Consider the following 13,306-nt stretch of genomic DNA (forward strand, 5'->3'; position numbering starts at 1 on the left):
GACACAAACATGGCATTGTAAAGTTATTAAAGTGTCTTAGATAACTAGATAAATGTTGGTGTTTTTTTCTGGCAGGAGCACAGATAGGAGGAGAGCAGTCATTAACCTACATTGAAGTTTCGGTCTGGATTGACAGTGGAACTGTCACATGACCTTTTAACTTTCACTAATGATATTTTACAGTTCTTTGTTTCCACACAAATACAAATGTATTCTCATGCTATCTACTTATAATACTTCCCATTACCATATAACAGTCCTTTAATGCCAGACCTAGTGGCATTGCCAATGCTTGTTTTTTAATCTGTGTCCTCTCCTGCTCCTCTTTATTTGATCTTTATACTGCCTTTCACTGTATCCATCTCTCTCCTGTTCTACCTTACCCTCTTCTTCTCTCCTCTTTCATGTTGTTTTCTCACTCTTTATCTGTAATATCTCTCATTCTTTCTATTTCTCCCTCCTTGTTTAATTTGCCTCAATTTATTTCTGTGTCTGTCTCTCTCCTCTCTTCTCCTCTTTCTTGCTCTGGTGTTTTCTCTTCACTTACCCCTATATCTCCCTCTTTTGTCTCTGCTGCTTCTATACATTTCTATAAGTCTCTTTTTCCTCTTGTTTACACACATTCTCTCTCTTTCTCTCTCTCTCTCTCTCTCTCTATATATATATATATATGTATATATATATATATATATATATTTACATTTCCTTCTCCGTTTCATATTTCTGAATTGTATTTTCTCTTTTGCCTCTCTCGTCTTCTCTTATCCTTTCCCGCCCAGCTTTCTTTCTTCCTCTATCCTTTGTTGTACTTTCTCCGAGTCTGTTTTATATCTCTCTCATTCTACCCCTCACACATGCTCTGTGTTTTCTATCACTTTACCTGCTCAGCCCTTTTATCTCTCCTGCCTCTCTTTGGCTGTTTCTCTCACTCAGTTTAATACAATAATGCTCCTTTTGCATTACTCGTTCCTTAACAAGTAGTGCCAAAGCTTTGCAAGCTCCTAGTTATTGCTCAGTATTTTTACATAGAAGTCTGTGGGTACCCAAAGGTATGACACACACACAAGTACTCTTCTGTCACTCCAGGTTCTTCTAGCAGGATCTGGATCATCTGTTCGTCCTCCGGCACTTGAACTCACTTTGTCTCAATCTTTCTCTCTATCCTGTTCTCATTCACAGTGTTGATCTATTTCAGTCACAGGGCCTGATTACAACTTTGGAGGAGGTGTTAATCCGTCCAAAATGTGACGGATATACCACCAGCCGTATTACGAGTTCCATAGGATATAATAGACTCGTAATACGGCTGGTGGTATATCCGTCACATTTGGGACGGATTAACACCTTCCTCCAAAGTTGTAATCAGGCCCATAGTCTTTTCCCTCTTACACTTTGGGGGTCATCCCGACCCCGGCGGGCAGCGGGCACTGCCCGCCGGGCGGAAACCGCCCAAACACCGCCCCGCGGTCAAATGACCGCAGGGAGCATTTTGACTTTCCGCTGGGCCGGCGGGCGATCTTCAAAAGATCGCCCGCCGGCCCAGCGGGAAAGCCCCAGCAAAGATGAAGCCGGCTCCGAATGGAGCCGGCGGATTTGCTGGGGTGCGACGGGTGCAGTTGCACCCGTTGCGATTTTCAGTGTCTGCTATGCAGACACTGAAAATCTTGTTGGGGCCCTATTAGGGGGCCCCTGCAGTGCCCATGCCATTGGCATGGGCACTGCAGGGGCCCCCAGGGGCCCCACGACACCCGTTCCCGCCAGCCTGGTTCTGGCGGTGAAAACCGCCAGAACCAGGCTGGCGGGAAGGGGGTCGGAATCCTGGAGGATTCACAGGGGCAGGGGAAAACCGGCGGGAAACCGCCGGTTTCCCTTTTCTGAACGCGCCTTTACCGCCGCGGTCAGAATGCCCCGGAAGCACCGCCAGCCTGTTGGCGGTGCTTCCTCTGCCCTCTGCCCTGGCGGTGAGACACCGCCAGGGTCAGAATGAGGGCCTTTGTCTCTCTGTCCCCTCCCCCTGTATCATCTGTCTCCTCTGTGTCCCCCTCACCACCGTGCTCTCTCACTCTTCTATCTCTCTTCCACTTAGTCTTTCTTTCTGTCTCACTTCCTCTCCATCTTTCTCTTTGTCTCTCTCTTTTTATGTCTTTCTCTTTCAACTGTCCTACTTCTGACACCAATCTCCCCTGTCTCTCTTCCCTGCTCCCTGTTTCTCTGTGTTTATCCACTCCTTTCTCTGTTCCATATCTCTCCCCTCTTCTTTCTGCCATGAGTGGCATTTAGGGTCTGACAGGGGCTGCAGCAGCAACACCGGCTTGCCCCTTGTGACCACAGGCACTGCTTTTGTGACCGCTGGGCTCAGAGGTGGCAAAAACAGTGCCACGTACACTGGTGCGGCACACCACTGTCGTTGTTGGTCTCAGACTCCTTTTCCGCCCAATTTATATAAGTTAATAGTGAAGAACAGTTTTTGATGCATTATTAGCATAATAAGAAATTAAACAGCCAGAGGTGGAACAGGACCTTCTCTGGTAGCAGTGGTAAGTAAAATAAAATGCTTTTACATGTATGTTGTGTGAATGCAGTGTGAGTGAGCATGTGTGTGAGGTTCTATGTGTGAGCATGTGTATGTGTGTGAAAACGAGTAACAGTGAGTGAGAAGTAGTGAGAATGACTGATATAGTGGGGCAGATTTATAAAGACTGTGTGCTGTTGCAAAGTCCCACAAAGTTGTACGACCTGGTGCAAAGACTTGATAAACTATTTACTTTCCAGTGCAAAACATTTTTACACTGAGAAGTAGCTTTACATTAGCACAAATAATGCTTTTTGCTGCTTGGTGCTACTTTGTATCACAGGGGTCTACCTTGGGTATCATGTGGCGTTTCCATGCTACAATCCAGGTATCTTGATGCAAAGCGCTATCTACTAAAAATGTTAGACAGGGCTTTGCCCCCAAAAATAACGCCTTCTTGAGGAAGGCATTACGTTGCAGAAGGGATTTACTTTTTTCTAACTATTTACACATTGCATGTGTGCTGCACTAGACAACACACATGCAATGTGTGAAAAGTTTATCTTGGCATAGTATTTTGCACCGAAAGGTTACCCTTCAAGTACAAACCCTATGCTAGACATCATGTGCACACCTTTTCACAGTGGTGCAAAGCAATGTGTGGTGCTCGGCTGGCTGTCCGGGTGCCAGCGTTGGGAAGGAGAGGAGAAGTGCCACAACTTAGTAGCCGTGACTCTGCAGTGCTCTCTTCCCCTAGTGCAATGCAGCGTAATAAATTTGGTTGCTACACTGCATGGGGCTATCTGTTTTTAATAAATGTGTCTTTAGGTGTCAGTGAGTATAAATGAGTCAGTGAGTGAGAATACGTGAGTGAGAGAAGGAGTGACTGCAAAACCTTGAGAGTATATAGGTGAGAATGAATGAGTATAAGTGTGAGGGAGTGTAGGCACAATGAGTGAGTGGCGGTGAGTGAGCATAAGTGTGAGTGGGAATGAATGAGCAAGTGTAAGTGAGTGACAATGAATGAATGAGAGTTTAAGTGTGAATGAGTGCACATAAGTGAGCATGTGCAAGAATGTCGTGTTATGCTTGCAAGTGTGCCTTTGACCATGGCGTACTGAAGGTAATCTTTGCCTAAAATAGGCACCCATTGCAAAGTTTTGGCACTGGCATTCAGGAGGCAGTTCCTTCCATGGCAGGTGCATGACTTCGGATGACAGGTAGGGGAACTAGTAAAGTGTGACAATTTGTGGTATAAAAAATGTAGGTTCTCAATGCTGTTGTGCGTTTTGTGGCACTATATCCTCTTCAGATGACGAATCATGTTTCAAGTAAAACTAAGAGAAACGAGTAATGTTCCCCTGGCATATCATGTCAGCACCCTGATGCAAGTGGTACCTGAAACAAGCACTGCTCTATGCTGTGTTATAATAAGATCCATGCATTTATTATGGACGTCGACTATGTCAATTATGATGATGTTATCATGCTTAAGTTCTTGTGCCATCACTTCCTAAGAATATTAAGGGTCCAAGGTCATATGATGTCACCTCCTGTGATGTCATTAAGGTCAAGGGTGTGTGATGTCACTTCCACTACCTCTGGCACATTGGTGAATGGACGTCCATGTTCTCTGCCTCTCTTTCCCAGTTCCTCTTTATCTGCCCAGCTTTTCGTTTTATGTGTTTCTTCTTTTTACTCCTTCCTTTGTCTCCGAGCCATTCTCTCTTTCTTTGCTTTCTCTGTTCTTCTTTTTCTTTTTTTTTTTTTTTACTTTTCCCTGCCATCACTCATCTCAGTCTCTGCCGGTCTTTCTCTGCTCCTCGCCTCTCTTTCGCTGTGTCCTCTCTCTTCTCTCATATCCAGCTGATGACAGAAGGCCCCACCTTACACCTGACCGTGAATGGCTGGTGACCTGCGGCCCCTCGCGCGCGCGCCCGCGAGCGGATGATAAACACCAGCCTGCTTTCGGCATTGACTAAGCCGCTAAAGAGAGAATTAGGCCCTCGGATAATCGCCTCTTTTCCTGGTGCCGTGTGAGCGTGAATCGGATGTGAGGAGGGGAGGTATTAAAAGTGTCAGCCGCAGCTGGAGGTCATTGCAACCTTCAGCCGTCGTGCAGTCTTGTTTCACACGATGAGGGGACAGTTCAGTAGGGCTCAAAGCCTGATCCTGGTGACGTGCCGGTCCAGTGACTGCTTGATGCATGATGGGATAGGTGCGGACTGCTGTGGGAGGGCAGGGACTCAAAAGAAGCACTGCACACAAGCCAACACTTCCTAAGTCTGCACGACACTCTGTTTTTTTAAACCAAATATGGGAAAATATGGACTCATTGTAGCTTCCTCCTGCTACAATACTCCTTCGCTGCATTGCAAGCTAACATGGACATTAAATTATCAAATTTTTTTAGGCAGTTTTGTATCATAAAGTTTGGCACCGAATTGCGCCATTCTACAGCGCCTGCCGGGTGCCATATTTAACAAATGGTGCAAGCCGGCGCTATACTTGGGTTAGCGTTAAAAAAAAAAAGACGCTAACCGGGTGGGGGTGGCGACTGGGGAAAAGGAGGTTGTGCGACAGAAAATGCCGCTAACCTATTAGCGGCTAAAAAAATGCCGCTAACTAGACTCGCGTCATTTCCAGACGAGCAACCATCCAAAAATATGACTCCTGTCTTAGAAAGGACAGGAGTCATGCCCACCATCCCAATGGTCACTACAGCGGACCAGTGTCCCCTGGGCATGGCCATTGCACCCAGTGCCATGCCCAGGGGGCCCCATGTCAGGGCCGCCGATGGCACTTAGAACATTTTTAAAGAAATACCTACCTATACTTACCTGGGATGGGGTCCCCCATCCTGTTGTACTCCCCTGGTGTGGGTGGGAGTGTTGCTGGGGCTTAGGGTGGGCACCTGTGGACCCATTCCATGGTGTTGACCATGGAAATGGCTCCACAGGTCCCCTAACGCCTGGTCTGACCCAGGCGTTAAATAATGCGCTAAGCAAGCTTAGTACCATTATTTGGTCCGCCTCTCATCCGTGCATCATATTAGCACGGGGGATAAAGATGGTGTTATGGGGATAGCGTAATTTTTTGAATGGTAACAACTACCTTGCATCTCATTGATGCAAGGTAGGTTCACGCATCCAAAAAGTGGTGCAAACTCCAATATTTTGACGCTAGGCGAGTCTAGCATCAAAATTTAAATATGGAGTTAAGTTTGCGCCACATTTGCATGTAAATAAATGACGCAAATGCGGTGCAAACAGAGTATAAATATGCCCCTAGGTATTTGTCTGCTTAGCACAAACTAGGCCAGACTGGGAACCCAAAGTAGCCCATGCTAAATTTTGTCAGATCAGCGCTAGAGGGAGCATAGCAAGGGAGCCAGACCACTACGATGGGGTTTTGGGGGGCTCTGTCCTCCCGAGAAAATTTGGGAAAAAATTACAAACTGGTGCATTCTACAACACACTTTCATTATATATTATATTATATTATTATATTATATATTATGAATTGTACTAACTTTTAAAGCATAGTAAATGATGACCTTACACTGCACCAGGATACCGCAATCTTTATTGAGGTCCTTCAATGATTCCTTCACCATCACCTTCTAACAGTGCTTCTCATCTCTCCGTAGCCCCTCCCTCACATGTATTTCATTTGTTTTATAGCACCTGACATTCCAGTGTAGGGTGTTGTAGCACTTTACATCACACACACATACAGAGGCAATGAATCATACATGTGTAAATCGGTGTATAGAAATTGTTGACAAAGGGGGCTACAAGGTTTAGGATTCACGTCGTCCACACTGATAGGCATTTTATAACTGTCTGGTCTGGGGAAGTATAAATTCAGGATTCAGAACGTAACACAGTAGTTAGGGTTGACTTTACTAACAACAATTTATTTCTATGCATACAAACCCTTTGTTTTAGCAAAATTAGGATAATCAAAGACTGGGAAAAAATACTTTTTTAACCTGTACCATGCAGTTTGCATTCAGATCTTTGATGGCAGTTCATAGCTCACTGTGCTAGATTATGATTGTAACTTATGAACTGCACAGTAACAAATGGAGCTCTGTGACAAAAGCAGCATTCCACTGAGCTATGCATATAAAATACCGTTCTGTGATCTGCAGAGTACATGTTCTTTGCAGCAGGCATATTAACCCTAAGCGTTACCTTAGATGAGCCAAAACTGCCACTAGACAAAACCCTGAGCTCTCTGCAGCAGGTACATTAATCGCCAGAGCTATCTTGGCACTTTTATTGTTGCCTGAAAATTGCTGGATATCAAGGAACTCTGTAGAGTTTTAAAAACTGCTGCACTGCTAAACAAACGGCCCCCAGTAAAAAAAGAGGTCTCCCACCCTTCCAGTCTCCTTGAGAAACGCCCGAAGCCTGGTAGAGCCAGTGCGGCCTTGAGCACCAATGGCCCTTTTACAGAAACTCTGAACTGGTACAAAAACAATTCTCTCACATTTGCATATTACGTGGATTACAGAAAGACGTTACTTCATTATCTTTAGGTAATTTTCCCAAAAAGTGTAATAAGCTTTTCTCTAAATGTGCCCTTGTGCCTCCATATACATTGATCTACACATGAGCCTGAGATGTGCCATTTGTATGTATCTAATACATGCGTGTGTATATGAGGATCTGTCGGTAAACACTGGATCACCTTCTCAGTGAGACCAGAGGGAGGCGCGGAGGGAGATTGGGGTCACAGATGAGAAAAAAGGTGAGAGAGAAATGTGAGAGACGGGGCAGTGACGGCTCCTCCGCAATGGCTAAGGAGCTTTGCCCCACTGGCTAAGAGCCAGCAGCTGAAAAATAAAACAATATTTTACTATCATTTTATTTTTTCAGCTGCTGGCTCAGCCAGTGTGTGCAGGGAAGGGCATGGCTGGGCCATAGGAGGGAGGAGGAGGAGTGGAGTGCACTTAAGTGAGCATGTCAGTTTGACTGGCCAAACTGACATGCGCACTTAGGTTTCTCCAACCCGGCTGTGTTGCACATCTGGGTTGGAGAAACAGCACAGGCTCCAAAGCACTGTCTGAGCGGCAGACCAAGCCGCCCAGACCAATCCTGGTGCTGCTCTCATGCTAGGTATAGCGTGAGAGCAGCACCAGGGTTGTATTGGGAGCCTGTGCTGGTGTCCCAGGGACTGCTGGGACACCATCAAGAGCGAGGAGAGGAAGCTGCAGTAGAGGTACGTTTAAAAAAATATATTATTCCCCCCCTTGAGATTTATGGCAGCCACCACTGGACAGGGGGAGAGAGATGGTGAGAGAGAAGGCTCGGATTAGATTGAGGGAAAGAGACTAAAAATCTCATAAGTATGCCGGTTAATTGTGATTTGTGCAGTAACTGCTGTTACATATTGCATTAAAGCATTTTGTGTTTAGTAGAAGGTTTATTGGGAGAAAGGTGCCCAGTATTTACCAGAACACGTGGATTTTGGAGCAGTAAGCACAAAGATCTGCATTTTATTCCTCAAAAATGTATAGCTGGGAGGTATTTATCATACCCAATAAATTGTGGCACAGCGGCATCGGATTTTATCAGACGCGATAAACATCACAAAAATTACGGATCACTTATAAGGAGGGCCTTAGAGTTGAAGCTACAAAAAAGGCATCAACCATTATATTTATAGAGAAAGAGCCTAAGCGAGAGCGAGAGAGAAAAACAAATACAGACCGAGGAAGAGGAACAGTGGTAGGAAAAGGGCGAGAGAGAGAGAAAGCGCGCGCGGTGGCGTTTGGGACTAGGACACACCTCTCTGTATATTTCTAGGGAGCTGTCCAAGTGCTGAAATGCCCTCAGGCTGAGCAGTTTCTGCTGAAGCAGCTCCACACTCAGTGTCATTGTGTTGCACACCGTGCTCCAAAAGGCGGTCATATGTTGAGTTCAGATTTACCACAACATTTTACCGGCCTGTCAATCACCAATGGTTGGGAACATTTATCATCATAAATGCAGATTTCTGAGCGCAGGAAGCAGTCGGGACTCATTTATGGTTTGACTATTTCAGCCAGTGCTGGTTGGACCGTGCTGTGCGCCCACAGTGTAAAGACTATAACGTGTAACCAGCCGGAAATACGTCATACACACCGGATGCCTTCATCACCTTATTTCCAAGAATCCTTGAGCTGTTGGACTAGGAGGCTGGCGTTATGTGGTGTTCTATAGGGCTGCTTATTTGTATAGCTCCTTGCCCTACCATAGGGTTTCAGCAGTCGTCTTGCTGTCGCGGCAGGAGTCAGGATTATTGTCAGTGAGAGGTCCTGGAGAAGAGGGCCTGACCTTTAGCGTACAAGACGGTGATCTTTTACCGGCTTACGTCAGGAGAGTTTCATTGCAGCAAAGAGTCTTCTGACAGGGGGGGCCTCAAGTTAACCCTGGCACTATGCCACCAGGAGATACATGCACCGGCTTTGGGACTGCGGTGTGAATGATTCCTTTTAAACGTGTTAGATCGAGTATTTCCACTGAAATGAACTTCTTGTAGGGCAGAGGTCTTCAAACTGGGGGGCGGGCCCCCATAGGGGAGCCTCAAGTGATGGGTGTGGGGGGGGGGGGGAGGGTCTGGCCAAAAGGAATATTATACAGATAACAGGCCTTTGTTTTAAGCAGAAGCATGTTATTGCAGTTTTAAAAAGGTAATAGTACTTAACTGCAATGTTTAAATAGGTTTAGACATATTTAAACATTGCCATGTTTATAAAATAATTGTGAAAAATTCTGAGGGGGGCCCAATGATTTTTATTTTTCAACTGGGGGGTGCGGCATTAAAAAGTTTGGAGACCTCTGTTGTAGGGTGTCTTGTGCGAGGGCGTGTCGCTCCAGGAGAGGCAGCGCAGCTTGCCACGTAGAGCGAGTATAGGGATGGGAGTCTGATCCAGTGAAAGAAAGTCAAGCCTTGAGTGAGGAGGGCTGGTTTCATGTCAGTGGGGCTGGTTTTACGGTAGATGAAGATCTCATAGTACAAGACGAGGTCGGGGAGAAGACGGAACCCCTAACTTTTTTAAAAGTAGTGAGTGAAAGGATGTTGTTGGCAGTGCTTCCCATAAACATTGGCTTTTGTAAGGTGAAATGCATGTAATTACCCGTTTTTCTTCTCTGAGGGTTTCAGTCATGCCGAAGAGGGAGGGGTGAATAACTTTGTCACGGACAATAATAATTATGTTGTTTATGTATTGCTTTTATCCAAAATTCTTTTAAATAGAACATTTTTATACACAATTATTATGCAATTGAAATTGGACCTAATTTTACAAACCTCGGAAGGATCAAAGGCTGAGTCAGCATTGTTAGGAATCAAAATTGCGACAAGCAGATTACACACAGTTCTCACCCGCAAGAACTCAGTGCAGTGAACAATCTTAACACCAGGGTTTACCAGCTCTAGCCTTGGGGACATATACCAGCAGTCGCCTGCAGAACCATAAATAACTACATGTAAAGGTTGCACCCAAAAGTTTCCAGCGCGTTAACGCTCGCACCTTCTTGGTGCTATTTACAAGGTTTGATTCACTGTATTGTGTCAGCCATAGTATTTAGTTCTGTGAGTAGCACTTCTCTGAATCTGTTGGTGAAGAGATAGTATGTTTATCTGATCACAAAAATTAATTCTCTCTTTTGGTTACCAGATGTCTGGTTAAAGTCATCAGGTACCTCTCTGCAATATGGGGGACAGATGGAAGGTCGTACACGTGACTTTATGACATATCAGAGATGGTCCCTTCCCTCAACCTTAGGAGTGTTTCAAAAGTTTGCTGGAAGCCCAGATGGGAGAACAGTTGTTGGTCAAACAACATTCTTGAGATGGAAATAACAGAAGGTAATGTGCAGATGGGTGGGGCGGCCATGTCCAGACATGGGTCCCATGGGTGCTAATGCACCCCTCTCACCCTGTCTCCACGTGCAGCCAGCAGACAATGACCAGGATGGACCTAGCACCTATGGAATTAACATGTTCATTCGAGTGGTTCTGGAGGACTCTACGCTTAGCGACAAATCTTCAAAGATACCCAACTCTATGTTTTGTGGTAGGAGTTGTGATCACAAGGCAAGAAGCGTGATTTCGTGGTAGTAGGTCATGTGATGTGGTAGAAAGTGACATATCATGGTAAAAGTTAGGTCTTGATGTAGGAATCATATTCTTGTGACAAGACGCATGACTCCTGGTCATCTTAGGGAAGCTTGACACAGTCGCAGAAGCTGTAGCCTTGTACCAGATGTGTGGTATTTTAGCAGGTCATGCAGCTGTGGTAGTGGTCCCAGGACAGGAGGTGCTAAGCTTGCTTCTGCATGTGTTTTCTAACTGCTGAAGCTGCGTTCGTGAAGTCAGAGAAGTGCTGTTTCAAAAAGTGTGGTCTGATGTCAGGAAGCATTAGTCTGTGGCAGCAGGTATTGTTTTGAGGCAGGAAACTGGTAATGAGACAGGACAGAAGGCATGTCTTATGCAGGGTATTTGGGCTTTTAATGAAATTGGTGTTGTACTTAGAGGACACTGCTCCACGTGCGAAGTGACCTTGTCACAGGAAGTGTGGTTACAAAACCGGACCAATGTTCCTGTGGCAAGCAGTGTGTGTAGGAAGGTGTGGTATCTTGACAGGAGATGTGGCAGACAACATGGGAGGGTCCCCCCAAGATGATAACTTATACGAAGGGAGGGATGGCCTTTTTGTGCAGGAGGTATGCTTTAATGTTAGCTGCAGTATATTGTGGCAGCAGGTGTGCCTCCTGACATTAGGCATAGTTTTGTGGCAAGAGATCTGGTCCTATGCAGAGAGGCCTGCTCTTCACATAGTCTTGTTACAGTAATAGTGAAAAGGATGCTGGTAAGTGACCTTTGGGCATGGTGTTGTAGCAGGAGGTTTGGTTTGTTGAAAGTAATTGTGCCTTTGATAGAGACGGCATTGTAGCTGAAGTTTTAGAGTTACTGATGGATTGATCCTTTGAAGGGAACACGGTCTTGTGGCAGAATAGTGGGTTTGGTTTGTGAGGCATTTTCCTATGGAGAAAAGCTTGCTTTGGCAATATATCTGGGTTCCTAAATTCTATTTATGTCCTGCTGCTGAAACAAGGTGTGATCTTTCTTCTCCCTCTCCACCGTTTCCAACATAAGTCATTTACAGAGGCATAAGTGTGCTATGAAGCCATTTCAAAATGTCTCAAATTCTACAGAACAGCACACTAATGGACTCATGTTGCTCCTGTCCTCGCCGGTGGATGTACATAGAAGCGCTGCTGCCCAAACGCATTCGACCATGCTCTTACCTCTGTTATCAAGTGTTGGGGCAGAAGCACAGAGAATGAGAGGCACAGATGTCCCCATGTCCAGGTCTGTGAGAGTCAGCTCGTTCATAAAGTACGGCAACTGTAGAAGAAATGAAGGAAAATGCATCAATGATCATCCGTTTTAACAGTCTGTGTCCTCCTATCCTATCACGCTGAACTACTTCCACATCAGGGCTTCTCCTTTCCAAGGGACAGATTCATCATGACCTGTATCCTCGCATCTCAGGTGGGCATTACTATACCGCAGTCTTTCCCGGCACCTCTCTACCATTATCACAGTGCATCGATAGACTCCTGGTTAATTCAATCCCCTATACCCTTGGTTTTCAGCCGACAGTCCCAAACTAGTCTCTCGGCTCCAACTCCACCTCTCATCCCCTTGCTACATACCCTTACATCTTACATACCCTTGCCTTGGGTAGGTCGCTCCCCCGCCGCTGCAGCTCCACCTGCCCTGACCCCTGCCACCTGTGTGTAGGTCCTGACTCCACTCTGCACCTGCTTCCAGTCTGCCGCTCTCTCTCCTGTCGCTGTTCTCCATCTGGCTGCCTTTCTCATCCTGTTGCCTTTCTCTCCTGACTCCTTCCCCATCCTGTTGCCTTTTCTCCCGTGATCCCTTTTTCCATATTGTTTTTCTCTCTTGCTGCCTTGCTGACTTACGATCTTGTTGCCTTTCCATCTGGTGCCTTTTTCTCTCCTGACTCCTTCCCCATCCTGTTGCCTTTTCTCTCGTGATCCCTTTTTCCATATCGTTTTTCTCTCTTGCTGCCTTGCTGACTTACGATCTTGTTGCCTTTCTCTCTTGACTCCTCTCCATCTTTTCTCGCCCCTGTTGTCTTTCCTTCTTAATTCCTTTCTTTAGCCATCCTTTCCTCTAGTTGCCTTCCCGCTCTCTCACCTCCCGCTCTCCCGCTTTCCCGCCGCTGCCCCCGTGTGGCCCCACCCCCCACGCCCATTCGCTGCCCTCCCTCCCGCCTCCCGCCCCCCAGCTGACCCCTCCTCCCCCCCCCTTCCCTCTTATGGCAGCCACGCAGCGGACGCGCGCAGCGGGCGCGCCACTGGCACGCTGAAGGCTCGCCTAAGGCAAGCCCGTCTGCGCCTGTCCGCGCCTGGACCGCGCCCAGCACCAGACCCCCTGGCCCCCACCGCACCCAAACCCCCCAACTCAGATACGACGCCGCCTCCCTCTACGCACTCAACCCTGGGCCAACCGCCAACTGCTACCAGGCCAGCCCCAAACGCACTCATGGACCCTTCGTCTGTCAAGCCTGCATGTATACCTTCCACCGAGCCTGCAGTCCCTCCACCAGCCCGCGCACCAACAACCACCTCAAGTGCATCCTCCTCAACACACGCTCCATCCACAGGCACGCCATCGAGCTATGGGACCTCCTGGACACTACGGCTCCTGATGTCGCCTTTGTCACAGAAACCTGGATGAACGCCTCCTCAGCTCCCGACATCGCCA

At 46.8% G+C, this 13,306-nt stretch overlaps 1 protein-coding gene across 7 annotated transcripts in view; it reads right to left on the reverse strand.

The window, feature by feature from the left end:
* LOC138261124 (testis-expressed protein 2-like) overlaps nt 1-13,306 on the reverse strand; it is a 344,587-nt gene that overhangs the window by 161,170 nt on the left and 170,111 nt on the right. For all 7 annotated transcript variants that reach the window (XM_069209794.1, XM_069209792.1, XM_069209793.1 and 4 more), the window contains exon 7: nt 11,818-11,917. In XM_069209794.1, the coding sequence (XP_069065895.1) occupies nt 11,818-11,917 (100 nt within the window). The remainder of the gene's footprint in view (nt 1-11,817; nt 11,918-13,306) is intronic.

Source organism: Pleurodeles waltl, chromosome 10, assembly GCF_031143425.1.
Source record: "Pleurodeles waltl isolate 20211129_DDA chromosome 10, aPleWal1.hap1.20221129, whole genome shotgun sequence".
Taxonomy (NCBI): Eukaryota; Metazoa; Chordata; class Amphibia; order Caudata; family Salamandridae; genus Pleurodeles; species Pleurodeles waltl.